The following is a 15,876-nucleotide window of genomic DNA, read 5'->3' as shown; positions in this document are numbered from 1 at the left end:
GAGTGATAACTGACTAGTTGTTCATTTGATAATCTGTAGTTAAAGACAGACGTTCACAGATTTTTGTGGTATGATGATTTAAAACATCATTTTTTGTAGTGCAGTATTTTGTTTATTATATAGTAAGGACCATGTTTTTAGTAAAAAGTGCTAAGAACTGTCAATGGAATCATAGATTTCCTATGTTAATCATAGGCTTAATCATGAATGATAGAACTAAACCACATGATTGGGCTTCGTATATGCATTGATGTCTTTCACTGACCTTCGGCAGTTTGACAGCGGGTTCGCGATACTCCTCCTCTTCCTCACTGTCTGAGTCGCCGCTCTGCACAGAGCTCCGGGAGGCCAGGGCCAAAACGGCTTCCTTCTGCTGCCAGTCCAGCACGCTGTGCCGTACATTACAGTAGACGTTGAACGCAGAGGGGTTGCTGTGGAGTTTGATGTCAGGCACTGGAAAGGCCCCATCCAGAGTTTCTGTCTGTCAGACGATAAAAATACATAAAGAATTAGGAGCGATACATAAGAGGAGGGAGGAAGGGAGAAATATTGTGAGACAGTAGGTTATGATGCATGTAGTACTACAGGCCTTGGGGAAACACAGATATTATATTACTTATATATCTAAAATATTTAATATGACGATATGACTGAGTTGGCACGCTTCAGATGAGTGCACACACACACAATCTCACAGCGCACGCGAGTTCTCATTCGCGTCTTCTGGCTCTTAAATGTTTAAATTGGCAAGGCTTAACTGAGTTTAGTTTAAACAGACAGCAACAACAGTCTCACCTGCACTCGTGCGCTATTAACACCCGGGGGATGAACAGCGTAAAAGACTGGTCATATTCATTCGTCATTTTATCATCGCTGTTGTAATGTATTGGGAATGGGAACCCAGAATGTGAAACCCATCATCAGAAACATGCATTAGCAGAACTTTGTCTGTCCGTCCATCTCTTACACGTTGTTATTTTCAATAAACCATATTATAGATGCGTTGTCAGATTTAAGAACCGTCAGCCCAACCGTGGGTGGATAATTTTTTTACCAAGAACCGTTACACCCAACACCTCTATTGAAAATGCAGTAAAAAAGCCAACACACACACATTCCCTAACCTCACTTAAATATTGTTTCAGTGTAGGGCTGGGTATTGACACAAATTTCACAATTCGATTCGATTTCGATTCACAAGCTTGCAATTCGATTTGATACCGATTCGATTCGATTCGATTCAATATTGATTATTTTGGATATCAGGTACAATACATGGCAAATTTTCTCAAGGAAAACAAATCGCTTAACTAATGCTGTAATATGGGAGTCAGTTGTAGCCTACTATAATGTTGAAGGTAAAAATTAACTAATTTGTAGCTATACAAACTTAAATTACACTTTTATTTATTTGTATAATAAGAAAGTTATATGAAATATAAACATTTAAATGGTGGCTGTCATAAAAACTTGCCAGATTTATTCAAACATTAAATACTGAAGAACATTAAAAATTATGATGAACTTGCTCCTCTCTAGAGTTAATTTTTCTAGCTGACTAATGAGTTTATGGTCACATGGTTTTTCTGAGGTAAATGTGACGTTACATGACATGTTACAAGCTGTTTAAATGACGTTGAAACACTGAGCGATTCCATGATTTCGATAAGTTGTACACACTGCTGCTTCTCTAGAGCTGAGCCAGAGCGATCTCACGCCACAGCGCCAAACCTGTTTATGTTTTTGAATTTTGTTAGAAAATGGACTTAATTTGAACTGTAAGACTTTATTTCATATCATTAGTAACAAAGCACAAAGATTATTGCGATTTATTGGATGGGATGCGCACTACAATGTTCCATTCATTCATCAAATGAAAACAGGATGACTAATCGATTCTTGAGATTTAAGAATCAATATCGGTTCATAAAAAAATGAGAATCGATTAATATCGAGAAATCGATATTTTTTTACCCAGCCCTATTTCAGTGTATCAATTTGTTGCAGACAATGTAATTTTCTCTTCAACAACACACATGTTGAGATGTTTCTTCATTGCTATCACTTGTAAATAACACAAAGCAGTTCTGATCACTGATAATTGCATCAACCGTAGTAATAAACAATACAGCAAAACTGTACAGCATATACCATCATATTATCCATCCCTATAATACAGCTAACGTTTTTGTCCCATTCATCAATGCATCCCCTGATAGGCTTAACTCATAAATTTGTCTTCATTTTTGTCTATCTGCCGATAACAAAGGATGATGTAATGCAGAGAAGGTCATTCATTTTTAGGCGGACACCACAAAGAAATCTACCCCCCTGTGTTTGGCCAATGACATCAGACATCTGAAGTCAGTAGGAAGCCACACATCTTTGAGCCATGCTTAGTACCCCAATACAGTTCCAAGGGCTGTGTGATTAATCGTAATTCATTTTTCAATTTCGATTTTGGCTTCCAGCTATTATAAAAACAAGATAATCGATGCAAAACTATTATTGTGCCACTACCATTCCGTCCGGCGCAGTGAGTGCATCTTCCTTTCCTTCACAGCGGTGCACTTTTGTTCCTCACTAAAAGCCCAAGCTTGACACCCAAATGTAAAGTGTTGTAAAATGCAGTCTACTGTTGCTAAACTGCGTGACGTGCTCTTTATTAAACAGTGTTGTTAAACAGCGTATAAAGCCGCGAAAAGAGATAGTGGCGAATAAGCAAAGTATACTGTGAGCATAATAAATCTGCTGCAGTCATTATTGCTAATCGAACAACAAAAGACAAAGCTAAAATCACTCACTGCTCTTGAATGAATAAACTGTAGCTTTTATAAGGATTAGTCTATATTTAATGTATACAGCAGTGATATTTTACATTTGATCACTTAATTTAATTTTTGTTGTAGGCTATTACTTAGCTGAATACCACTGTTAGCACATCTTCCTGAATTTTTTAGTATTAGTTTTTGCTGAAGTCTTGATAATTGTGAAATTTCACAGACATTTAAAATTACTCATCACACAAAATAAGACTAATCATATCACCCACCAATAATAGTGTTAAATAATCATGATTTCAATATTGAGCAAAATAATCGTGATTAGGATTTTTACCATAATCGAGCAGTCCTAACACTTCCTGTGATTTGCTATCAGTTTTAACAGCATGGTGAAAGTGTTACCCCACTAGAGTCTCTGCTTCTGAAATCTTGTCCTCATAAGTCACAGGTGTATCACACTCGCTGACTGAGAATGGAGGAGGACTGACAGAATGCCGGACTGCCTCTGACTTTGCTCTCCACTACAACGTCCCGAATTTGCAATGCCCTACTTTGGCAGTAAATGAATGTGAAGCTCACTGAAGTAAATCATGTTGGCCCATAGTTTAAATGAGAAAAAGATTTACATCCATTCAGTAAACACAGACTGTTCTGCCTCCTCTTTCTTATTGTATTAGTCATTTAGGTATAGAGAAGCCCCAGAAAAACAACAATTCAAACTATGTAATTGAAGCCAGTTTCCTGCACCACATTACAGTGATGAAGCAAATCCACAGCGACAAAATGGAGCAAAATAAAGACAAGATAACGTGGTCTTTCTATTGAGTTGTCCTTGACAGCAAACAGCAAATGAGTTTGTTCATTTAATATATAACAATCAGGGCTCGACAGAGTGAGCGTTTCACTCGCATTTTATGAAATTGAAGGTTATAATATGTAAAAATTGAAGCAACCTCATTTTTAAGGGTAACATTTTACAGAGCCAAACCTATTAGCCTAAAATTTGTTGCATTTATTTTTAATCAAACAATTTTATGCAAATGTATAAACTGCACATCAGGCAGTTTTTGCATTAACTTCTAAATCTAATTAGGCTATTAATGAATATTTTGTCTAGTTTACTATTCTTAAAACAAGATACAGTATATTCAAAAGTTTGGGGTCAGTAATATTTTTTTAAAGAAGTCTCTTAAGCTTACCATTAAAGATAAAAACAAAATATTATTACCATTTAAAACAACAGTTTTTTATTTGAATATGTTTTAAAATATTCATTCCTGTGATGCAAAGCTGTTTTTACTCCAATTCGTTGTTGAAATATAATAATTTACACAGTGTTTAAACATACATTCAAAAATTAAGACCACTAAGTCTTAAATAAATACAATGAATATATAGGTGAATGTAGTGCATATATTTAGCAAAAGAGTTAATTTCTCATGTTTCAGTAAGTTGTACAGTATCTCTCAACATGCCTTCAGATGTTCATTCATGTTTATTAGGAAGAGATGATCGTGTTCACTCATTGCTGCTTAAACTGAGGCGCCTCTATAGTGATCTGTAAAGCCACATTGAAGTGCATCAAAATGGCATTTATTGTTTCAATTTGTGATAAAAATGGACAAAACTTGTTGAAAATGACAGTTTCTTCTTGTCAAAAGTAACAAAACGCAGAGCTTATTGCGATTATTGGTGGTGGTTAATGGTGGTTAGGCTACAACGCTGTATTCGTTTTGAAGACACACGAAAATTAGCGGGACGAATACGTGTACCACTAAACCTCTAATTACGGTACTATTTAATCAAATGTCAAGGAAGATTTTTATTTTTATTTTTTGTATTCGCTATCACAGCACCAAAAACTTAAAGACTTAAAGATTTAAGGATGTTTATTTTCAAACTAAAACATTTTAATATTTTAATCTGGACTACAACATGCCCTAGATATTGATTGAATATGTTCTGATTCTTTATTGTTCAGTCACACTTTACAATAAGGCTCCGTTATTTAACGGTGAAAAATACTTCTAAAGCATTTATTAATCTTAGTTAATTTAATTTCAAAATTGAACAACACTTTATTCAAATCAAAATTTGTAACAATTGTTTAATGGATCTGAGCTAACATTAACTAACAGTTGTATTTTCTAAACTAACTTTAACATAGAATTATAACTTCTGTGACAAATGTAGCTATTGCTCATTGTTAATCTGTTAATGCATTGACTAACGTTAACTAATAAGACCTTATTGTAAAGGTGTTACCTATTGTTCTTTATAATTCTTTTGCAATTTAGTTTCAAAAGTTTTTGCTTTTAGTTAAAAGAACTGAACATTTAAGTTAAGAAAATAAAGTTAAGAAAAAGTTATTAAAACTGTTATAGTACGAAAACACTTTTTTGCAACTTACTTCAATATCGTGATAATACCGTATACCGTGAGAAAAGCTTCAGCAATTATCGCAACATGAAATTTGATACCGTCACATGCCTAGTAGTGTATTGCGGTTTTTAAGTTTGATGGTTTTGAGGTTTGAATATCGTTACACCACTAATGTTAACCACAGGTAAAACCATGTATTGCACCTCACCGCCATGGTAAAGAGAACTATACTGTTTCTATGGTATTTTTAAAGGAGTCATAATGTTGTGTTACCTTGGATACCCAATGCTCTATTATAGTCTTTCAGGCACTTCTAAAAAAGAAAAGTGGAAAAAAAAATCAACACAGAGCCCCTCAGACCCTTATTTCTAAAGGCATTATTGTCTCGCGAGATCTGATGCGATGTTTTGGCTGTCGTGGACGGTCATTATAATAATGCAAATGAGGGGCGCGTTGATTGGTCGTAGAAAAAATACACCATTTCCAGATACATTCTTACAGAAGCCCCACTAACTGAAAGCTATTTTCAAACTGCATGTTTTGCATGAGTTTGGCTAATAATGTTTAGTGGTATATTGTTTTCATACTTGCATTTAAACAGTTTTAGCCACTGAGCATGGACTCCTGTACCGTCACTACTGTAGCTGCTAGTGTAAAACAAAGTGGAAAGATGTGGCTAGCATTCGTAGAGTCCATTCCCCGTGTTTACCTCGAAGGTAACGTTACATACAATAGCCGCATTAGCAGTTAGCTGCTATTTGTTAACCACAGTAGAGCAATAAAAACACAGTTTTACCTTTTCAATTTCTGGCAAGTCCCTGATGGTGGGGATGGCACCTTTTCCCAAACGGAGCTTCGAGGCCAAGTTCGCCTGATATTGCCCCAAATTTGTAAATGATTCCGGTGTAAAATGTTTAGCGCACACACCTAACGATACGCCACTTGAAAGAGTTGTTGGGACAGCGTCATTAAAAATGAATTTCCTCCACTGTTCCCTGATAGTTTCGTCCGTTTTTGGTAGATAAAACACATTTGCATGTTGTTTGTGGCAGTCAACCACAGAGCATCTCAGGTGTGCACTCGATTTCTCCATCTTTCTCGAGTCGACTAAACTGAATCTGAGGGGGAGAGGGGGAGAGGGGCGGGCTTCCCGCGGCATAGGTTTGCGGTGTCCATATTTGGTATATCCTCCCCCGTCTTGACGTCAAGAGGGGGAAGAAATCAAAATCTCGTTTTTTCGTGCGCGTGCACGTGGCCTATTTTACAAACCCTGAGGTAAACAAACGCTTCACTTTTAAATATCGGCTTCCCGGCCAGTGTACAATCATTATGCAATCATAACATACATTGATTCTCGTGGAAAAGTGAAATTTCTACATTATGACTCCTTTAAGAAAAAAACATAGCCTAAAGACATTTAGTATAATACAAATCACAAAACTGCTATAGCCCTTAGTATCAAAAAATACTGTAAATATATTACATTACTCAGTTAATACATTTAATGTCTACATTAATAATATAATAATATTCAATATGAATATCCCACATTTCTGCCACAATAGTTTGTGGATTGAAAAGCCTTCTAACTGGACCGTTGTGGCTTAATGTTTCTCCTGTTTTCTGAGTCAGTGTTGTTGAGAACATCAGCGCCATTTTATCTGACTTGGTTTAAATCCTGATTTGTATGGTTTGTGTAACGCTTTTCTCGAACGCGTTAGTCTTACAGTTGTTAGTAGTGATGTGATTAAGACGATCATCAAGTAAATGCATTCGCTGTAAGCTCGCACTGAAGTGTGTTTTGAGCCGAGCTGATAAATGGCCCTTGTGGTGCGCTTCAAACGTGGCACAGCAGCTCTGTTTCATTACGCTCTTGGAGCGTTTGATATGTGTATGTGTGTGTATTTATACATATAAATATATTCATGTAAAGACATCCTGTCACTTGTTATGCTTATGACTGAAAGACACTAGCCTCAGAAAGCAGCCCTGAGAACTAGCGACAGAAGTACTGTGCTCACCAAAGAGGACTTCTGCTGTTTTCCCCCCAGACTCCAATGCCATTTGTTCATTCAATAACAATGCAATCAGCCACATACTGAGCAAGTTACCAAGGGACATAAGCACTTGGAAGAATAACCTTTAACAAAACCATAATTGAGCAATGTAAGGAAAGGAGACAATACAGAATATAGACCTAATGGCCAAAGAACAGACAATAAAGTCTAGTATACGAGCATGAAACGGGAGGGGATGTTTCAAATGACCACGTCAGTTGTGGTTAACTGCTACCTCAAGAAAGACAATGAATGTACTTTGAACAGCATAAGGAGTTTCCATTTTATCAAAGACATCGTGGACAAACTTTACCATTTCTTCACACTCAATACCAAAACAGATTCATAAATTGATTCTACACTTAATGACCAGAGATTACTATAAGCAAGCCATTCATAAGGTGCAGCTCTGTAACACTTTGGCACCAAACCTAATACACCTGTTCTTTATTAGACAGATGGTATGAAGAAGATTTTATCCATTTTTTTCTGCGGCAAATTTGATTGATACTACAATGCCTCTATGTCAGTAAAGGGGGTGACAATTATGAATCTCGCTGTGGTGATATCAATCAAGGTTGATCATAGCAACATTTGGTGACTTTCAGCTGTAACGAGGCAAACCATGGCGCAAGAACTTAGCTAAATAAAACACAGAGGGGCCTGAATGTTGTATTTAGAATGTGAAAAGCCAGTTGTCTGTTCAAAGGTACATGAGTCATACTGTATACAATTTACCCACAAGTCCCACCACTGTTGCCCTGAAAGGTCAAGAGCTAAATAATATCGGCTTCAAGGAAACGGAAATGAGAATAGCTAGTTTTAAGATCACCCTTGCAAGTATAAATGTTACAAACTAAGTTTCATGATAAGTTAGGGATGTAGGGCTATAACGATTCCTCGATTAAAATGGAGTACTCGACTTAAAAAAATCCTGAATTACAATTTAACCGTGTCGAGTAACCAGCAAAATACCGGAAGTGGCACATTCCAAGGACGAGAATCCACGAACTGCATTATTAGATCGTTTTCTAAGGCTGCACTATGTAGGCCTATTAAATGTAAAAACCATACTATAGCATAGTGCTATAGTGAATTCACAAAGGCTGCGATTCAATTAAATAAATATATGCCCTGCGTGTTTTATATATGCACTTTAATTATTTACATGCGTGTAGGTTAGGTTAGCCTCAGAGCGGCTTTGTTCACAGTAAATGCTGCTCCACGTTGAACTGTTACCATTTACATGCGTAGAGATCAAACTCCATCTCTGCATATGCTAAGTTTGGGTTGCTTATAACGTTCATCTGGGAAAGCAATTTGTGCCATTTCATCAGATTTGTAACGTAAATTATTTACAAACCTACGCCAACACAGGAGAATAAATCTATGTGTTTCTAAATATGCAAACTGTTCATCGCGATTTCAAAATAAAAGTTTAAACACTCGCTCGTGTTTTAATGTCCACATATTCTTATTCATGATAAAACTGTGGATGTAGCATTTTTATCGTAAAAAAAGTGGCCAAATATTAAAGATTAAGTTAACATTTGAATTAAATGTCATTTGGCCGATATTAAATAAGGATTTGACCTACTCTAAAGTGGGACAACAATAACACCAGGCCATTGGTGCCCTATGTAGGCATTTGTAATAATACGTAATAGGGATGAACCGATACCACTTTTTCTATAACGAGTCTGATATTGATACTTTCTTCTTTTTTTTATTTTATTTAACAAAACAAAACAAAACAAAAGGTTACAAGTATAGAAGGTGAACATAAGAAAAAAGAAAGGTAAAAGGGGACACATACAAACATGCACACATACAAATATACAGTACATATGTATGTATATACATATAGACATAAAAATGACATTAGAATAAGTTACATGCATGGTTACACTGTTACAAAATGCGTTTAAAGAACACCAACTTGTTTCTATTTCATATTTTGTGATAGTTGTAGAGTATTGGAATGCAATGAGGAATCAGGCATCTATGTAGTGAAGGAATAGAGACCAGCACTGGTTGAAGATATCGAGTTAGATTTTACAGATGCTGCAAATTTTTCCATATTGCAATGTGTTGTTAAGAGACTGAGCCAAAAGTTACCTGTATTCTCACAGAAACTAATCCTTTTATTGTTAATAAAACAACAAAACAAAGAGAAAATCACTCACTGCTCTTGATTGAGAACTTTAAAAGTAGCTTTAATAAGAATCAATGTATAATTTATACAGTTATGTCTATGTAGTATTTTATTTTTATATTTGCTCATTTAATTGCTTTCTTGAATGCACCTTAAATACACCTACTGTAGCTGAAAAAATAAAGCACTGTTTATTTCATTTGTATTTTATGTTGTGTAGCCTATTTTTATTTGCGCCACTTTGGCCTAATTGTCTGCCATTCTCTTCTTTTTTTTTCATATTTTGTTACCTTGTAAGGCTTTGTTTATAAAATAGGGAAATTAGTTTGGCTGTAATGCTCAGTCACTTGCAAAATAGTAAAACCAACATGAAAGAGAATCGTGATAAAATCGTGAATCGTGATTTTCCTGAAAAAAATTGTGATATGATATTTTTGCCATATCGCCCACCCCTAGCTGTGACTATATTTAGTTTAATATACCACTAAATAGATACATTTACTTCATAGACAGCCTTCTCTTTTATCCCCAATGAAGGTAGGGCTGCAACAACTAAAATCGATTATTATCGATAATGAAAATAATCGACAACGAATTTGATTATCGATTAGACGCATGTGAACGCTGTGCTCGTAAACCAGACAGTCACGACGCTTTATAGTTGTGAATAACCCATTTCTACGGACAAAACACACATGGAAAAACACTAAGGATTCAGAGTTAACTGCTTCGGGAAAGGTAATGCTTTATATTTATAAGCGCTTCAAACAAAAGCATAAGTATTTACCACGTTTCGCCCTGTCATGTTAATGCCTCTGACACGTGTTTTCCTCAGCGCGCAACTTACATTTTATAGTTATATTATTATCTGAAAATGTTAGAAGCATCCGTGAGCATTCCAATTTTGCACATATTGACAACAAGCGAGTCTTGTTAAACTTCACTGACATCGATGAACGAGCGTCGATTCGTCGATGCGCACATGCGCGTCAAACAGACGGAGCGCAGTAGAATAGGACAACTAGGAAACAAAAACAAATAAATGCAAGTTTGTTATAATAAAGCATTTGTTCTACCAAAAATGCAATGGTACGATGTCATACCTGCCTGTCTACCCGCGCAGACATCACACGTTATCAACACATTTCATACTATGCAGAGCTATAAGTTACAGCAGCCAACTTTTACAGTTCCTCCTGAACTACAACAACAAGCTTATGCTCCGTTCACGCCATAACTACTGTAATTTGTAAAAGATGGAAACCTGTGACGTTTTACTCAAGAGTGGTTTGTGACTGGAACTTATGCATTTCAATGGCAACACTATCAACGGCGAAATGAATCTGCAGCAGTCAGGTGTTACAGGTCAGTGCTCTTTTAAGTTGTTTATGTTCATTATTATTGTAATGTTATGTGCTTTGAGACATGAGGTAGTTTAACGCCGTCTCTCATCTTGTGGCGCTTTGCAGATTCAGCTGTGCACGCGTGCTCAGGTATTTTGAAGAAGCTGTGGCTTTGGAGACGCTCTGAAGTGAGGGTGGTATCTCATGCTTTCAAAGCTAACCTGCTATTGCTGGCCATGTCGAAAAATGCCTACCCCACCCTTAACTGATGAAATAATCATTATTTATTTAAAACGATATACAGTGAAAAAGTTAAATCTTCTGAGACTGTTATCACACTGTGAAAATCTTATACCGTTACAACCCTAGTGGCACCTAAAAAATTATTTGCCGCCAATTTTTTCCCCTCATAGACCTTATGTAGCCCCGCCCCTTTTCAGCACTGCACTCATTGTCTTTCGTCTTCCGGTCTGTATTTTCACAGTGATCTTGCGTATTGATGATACGATCTTGATCTTGCGTATTGATGATATTGACGGCTCTTTTAAAATCTTCCCGGTCTACTGACTTTTGTCAAGACATCTGCTTTAGGGCTGTCAAACGATTAATCGCGATTAATCGCATCCAAAATAAAAGTTTGTGTTTACATAATATATGTGTGTGTATGGAGTATAATTATTTTCTATATATAAATACACACACATGCATATATATTTAAGAAAAATGTGTTATTTATATATAAAATATTTATATATAATATAAATGATATATAATATAAATATATATACACAGTATATACATGCAAATATTTCTTAAATATATACATGCATGTGTGTGTATTTATATATAGAAAATAATTATACACCGTACACACACATATATTATGTAAAAACAAACTTTTATTTTGGATGTGATTAATCGCGATTAATCGTTTGACAGCCCTAATCTGCTTTAAACATCACAATCCTCACGATAACTTTTGTCAACTTTACAATAAGTAAATCCACTTCACCAGCTAATTACTCCTGGACAGCGATGCCATTGAAATACACAGAGCGACCGCAAAAACAATGTTCAAAAGATGGCTGCGCGCTTGTTTCTCTGCCACATAAGGTCAATAGGAGCCAATTTTCTGGAGCCCTGTATTGAGATTTTCTTTTTTTTGGCTGGATCGCCCAGTCTTAGTCATCAGTAGCACAAAGCTGTCTGGGATTGCGTAATATCACAGATAAGGAATGGAGTCGAAGCAGAAGGGCAGTAAACTCATGAATTTATATCCTGATCCATCAAACAAAGCAAACTGAAGTGCTTGAACACTGACAGACACATCAGCAGTTTGTCTTGAAGCCGAGCCTTCCCTGCTGGAGGAACTCCACCCATCTGTTTATAAGCAAACAAAGGCACGGAGCTCCTTTTAAGGTGACTGTGGCAGAGAAGGAGAAATATAAATGAGATTTTACTCCTTAGCCAGCAGGGTTTTAGGGTGGAGGATTATTACAGCATATTCTCCTCTCCACTATCTACAATCACATTATTCTCTCTTACCGCTGCCTGTGAAGCACTCACATCCACTAGGGAAAACAGAGTGCCTGGGAAAGGATATCCAAACACAATCAGGCATTAACCCCCACACATGCTTTGGGGAATGGGAAGACAATACACAATACGCAATACGGGACATTTTGGGTCTCTGCCTATTTTCTGAGCGCTGGTTAACGCTGTAGACATAGCGAGACAAACCCGGCTGCCAGACACACCATAGGTGCTCATTGCAGGAGATGGAGGAAGCTGTTGCCATGGAAACGTGCAACACATGGGTCGCCATGCAACAGCCAATCGTGACCTCGCCACTCCCGCATTCTCCACCATGTGTGAGTGTTTACTGGTATCTTCTCAAATGTGATGACTAAAAGCATGAAAATATGTATGTATAAATATGTATTCATATGTGCTGTATTGTGATCGGTGTCAAAACTAATATTATAAATAAAAAAATATCTTAATGGAATTAAGAATTCCACCAAAATGGCCACATTTGGTAACAGAATCATTGTTATCTGATGTTAAAGATGCGATATTGATGGGAAAGAAGTTGACAGATTTTGAGATGACAAATCATTATGCATTTTGAGAGACTAAAGATAAAATACAGACAGATCCAGCAGAAGTCTATGGGAGCATTTGTCTTCAAAAATTACAATTATGCAAATTATGCTAGCAAAAAATTTCTTTTAAACCATATAACTTTAGTGTCTGATTGAATCAGCAAATGTGTAGCAATGAATCTTATAGTACTCAAAAGACGGATTATCAATCTTACCTTTGTTCTTGTTTTCACTTTTGATTTGACTTTTTGCCGCCTTTTTAGTTTCTTCTTGCTCAAAGCTTTCTTTCCCCTGGAAAATATTGGCACATGTTAGATCTGGGTTTGCAGTGTCAACTATCAATAATCAAATTATTACAAAGGTCTATCTAGATAATAACAGTTTGTTTAAAGGTCTACTCACACCAATTCACATTCAAATCAAATTGATTTTTTATAGCGCTTTTCACAATACATATCGTTTCAAAGCAGCTTTACAGAATGTGTCTATGTTACAATTTAGAGTGATCTGTTATCAGAGGTGTTTAAGTAATGTACTATTATACAAATCATGCAGTTAGCAAACAATGTATTAATTTAAGGAAGAAACAATGAGCTCAAAGTAATTATTACAAGTTGTGAACATAATGATTACAATATATGGAAAATGTAGCATTTGGTGCATGTTGATTTACAGTTGGGCACACCAAGAACAATAATAACAATAAAGATGTTTTAAAATCATTCTGTAAAAAAATATATATATATCATTCCACACCACAACTACAACGATAACGGAAAACCACAGAAAAACAATATCCAGCTGATGAAAGATAAAAATATTTACAGCCAATTCTGTCAATACAGACAATCTGCCCTGCATGAGAGCACGAGAATATAAATCAGCAGATGACAAAACTGCAGCGCACACTTATAATAAGCAGAGTGTTTGAATGTATCAGACATGTGATCAGCAAATTATAGTAGCATTCACTGTGAATCAAAAATGAAAATGAAACTTTATCATGTTAATCTTTAGCTGCATCTAAATCATGCAGCGTCAGAGCACATGAAGACTTAATGCAAAAATCTCTAAGTCTGTCTGACATTTTTCTTTTAAATGAGGATTTTCATGTTTTTACTTTTATCAGTGACATTTTTGAAAATAAGACATTTCAATAACTGACTAATAACCTTTTCATTGCCATTAAAGTGAACGCACTAAGCCATATGACATTGACATTCTCACAACATTGTCAAAATTCATCAAGTTAACGGGCAACTGGCCAGTAACACAGTTTCAATGCTGTTTTTTACTCGCATTTGCCGCTTTGAACCCTGGCTAAGGGTGTCCCGCAGACGACACCGCGAGCTTGTGCAACGCTGTCAGAAGCACTCCGTGCATAAAATACGTGTAGGCTATTAGAAAACGTTACATTTTGCAGTTTATTTAGTAATTGTTTAAGGCTATTTCGTGATATCAGTCATCACATCACAAACCAACCATTTTTGTCTCATATTTACACAGTTCACGTGGGTCTTACTTTTAAGGCTGAAAAATAGAGAAATCATATCTCCGAGTATGAACCAGACAGTCCGTCTGAGGCTGACACTACTAACCTATTTGTCAGGTTTTCAATATCAATTCAATATACTAGTAAAAAGGTCCAGAGGTCATATATCACAGATATCTTAACAGGTCAGCATATGTAGCGGTGTGTCATCCCTGTAATAACATGCATTTTTAATAAGCATGGATTGTAAGAGCAAAAATATACTATTTCAAGGACCCAGTTCAAAAAAATGGGTTGCTGGCATGTTAACAAACACCTTTGCAATAAAACAAAAGTTGGTCTTTTTTGCCTCTGTTTGAATGTGCTTAAACTCTGTAAAATGACACTGTTTGTCTAACAAGGGAACTTGCACATAGTCTAACTCTAAATCAGTGGTTCTCAACTGGTATGGCCATAAACCCCACATTTACATATGTCCATTAAGCTAAGACCCACATTTATAGGCATTTGAATAAAGCAAATTTATTTCCAATGGTTGACAGTTGACAAACACAAACACACACACACACACACACACACACGTACATAAATTATAAGAATATCACTAATAGTGATGAATAAACAGTATAAGGTAATGCAATTAAAGTCCCAAACTGGTTTTTGTTAATACAATAAGCCTAAGTTATTAAGTTTTTATGAGCACCCACAGTCATTAAAAGTATAAAAAAATAACAAAGTGAAAATAGTAAACACACAATAACATGAACTGTTAATAAAACATATGGACAGTAATCCTGATGAATAGATTGAACATCATAGCGGCATTCAAATCCTTCCCAGGCGACACACGACATACCAGTAACGTGATTTATTGGTACTTTTTGATCATTTCATGACTTACTAATTGACAACGTAACTACGACGTTACATGCTCATAATTAAATTTTCTCTTTTATAGTTAACTTCACTATAAAGAGCTAATTAAATTCTGTAGCGAATTCTTTCAAGTAACGAAAATAATATTCGAATATTATATGACACTGACATGTAGCCTAAAAACATCTCAGTGGATACTGAATTAGGACAAACCATTTTTTTCTTTACTTAAACTGCATCTGACAGAAGAGTCAACAGCTTCACATGTCAAAATAAAAGTCTCGCATCAGAAAAACACATAGAATTATGATTTTTGATGTTATTTCTTGGGCTGCACACCAACAGTTGAGAAACACTGGTCTAGTGGCAAATCCTTCACAGCGACGGCAACAGCGGGCGATCATAGTTTCATGTTTACCAAGAGAGCGATCTGAATCTGCTATTATGTACAACCTTATGTAGGAATCGTGTTGAAGCTAGAGCTCGTGTACGGGCAGTAAACAATGGGAAAACAAAACAGTAGCTGATTATATGCAGTGAAAAGTGAAAGCACAGAGGCTGCTTGTGATGAAGAGCTTGAAGGTTGGGAGGGGCGTTCAAGGGTTCAGCGCAATTTGCATTGACGCTAGTGATGTCATAAGTGGATGGTGCAAGTGTACACAACTAAACCACTTGTAAAAGGA

General features: G+C 36.1%; 1 protein-coding gene across 20 annotated transcripts in view; it reads right to left on the bottom strand.

Moving 5' to 3' along the window:
* The window catches only part of mycbp2 (MYC binding protein 2), a 110,792-nt gene that overhangs the window by 92,939 nt on the left and 1,977 nt on the right, over positions 1 to 15,876 (bottom strand). For all 20 annotated transcript variants that reach the window (XM_084420735.1, XM_084420752.1, XM_084420750.1 and 17 more), the window contains exons 2-3: positions 13,041 to 13,116; positions 266 to 481 (exon numbers count right to left, since the gene is read on the bottom strand). In XM_084420735.1, coding sequence (XP_084276861.1) covers positions 266 to 481; positions 13,041 to 13,116 — 292 coding nt within the window. The remainder of the gene's footprint in view (positions 1 to 265; positions 482 to 13,040; positions 13,117 to 15,876) is intronic.

The sequence above is a fragment of the Rutilus rutilus genome, assembly GCF_951802725.1.
Source record: "Rutilus rutilus genome assembly, chromosome: 10".
NCBI classification, from domain to species: domain Eukaryota; kingdom Metazoa; phylum Chordata; class Actinopteri; order Cypriniformes; family Leuciscidae; genus Rutilus; species Rutilus rutilus.
This window is presented reverse-complemented; position numbering and strand designations above follow the sequence as displayed.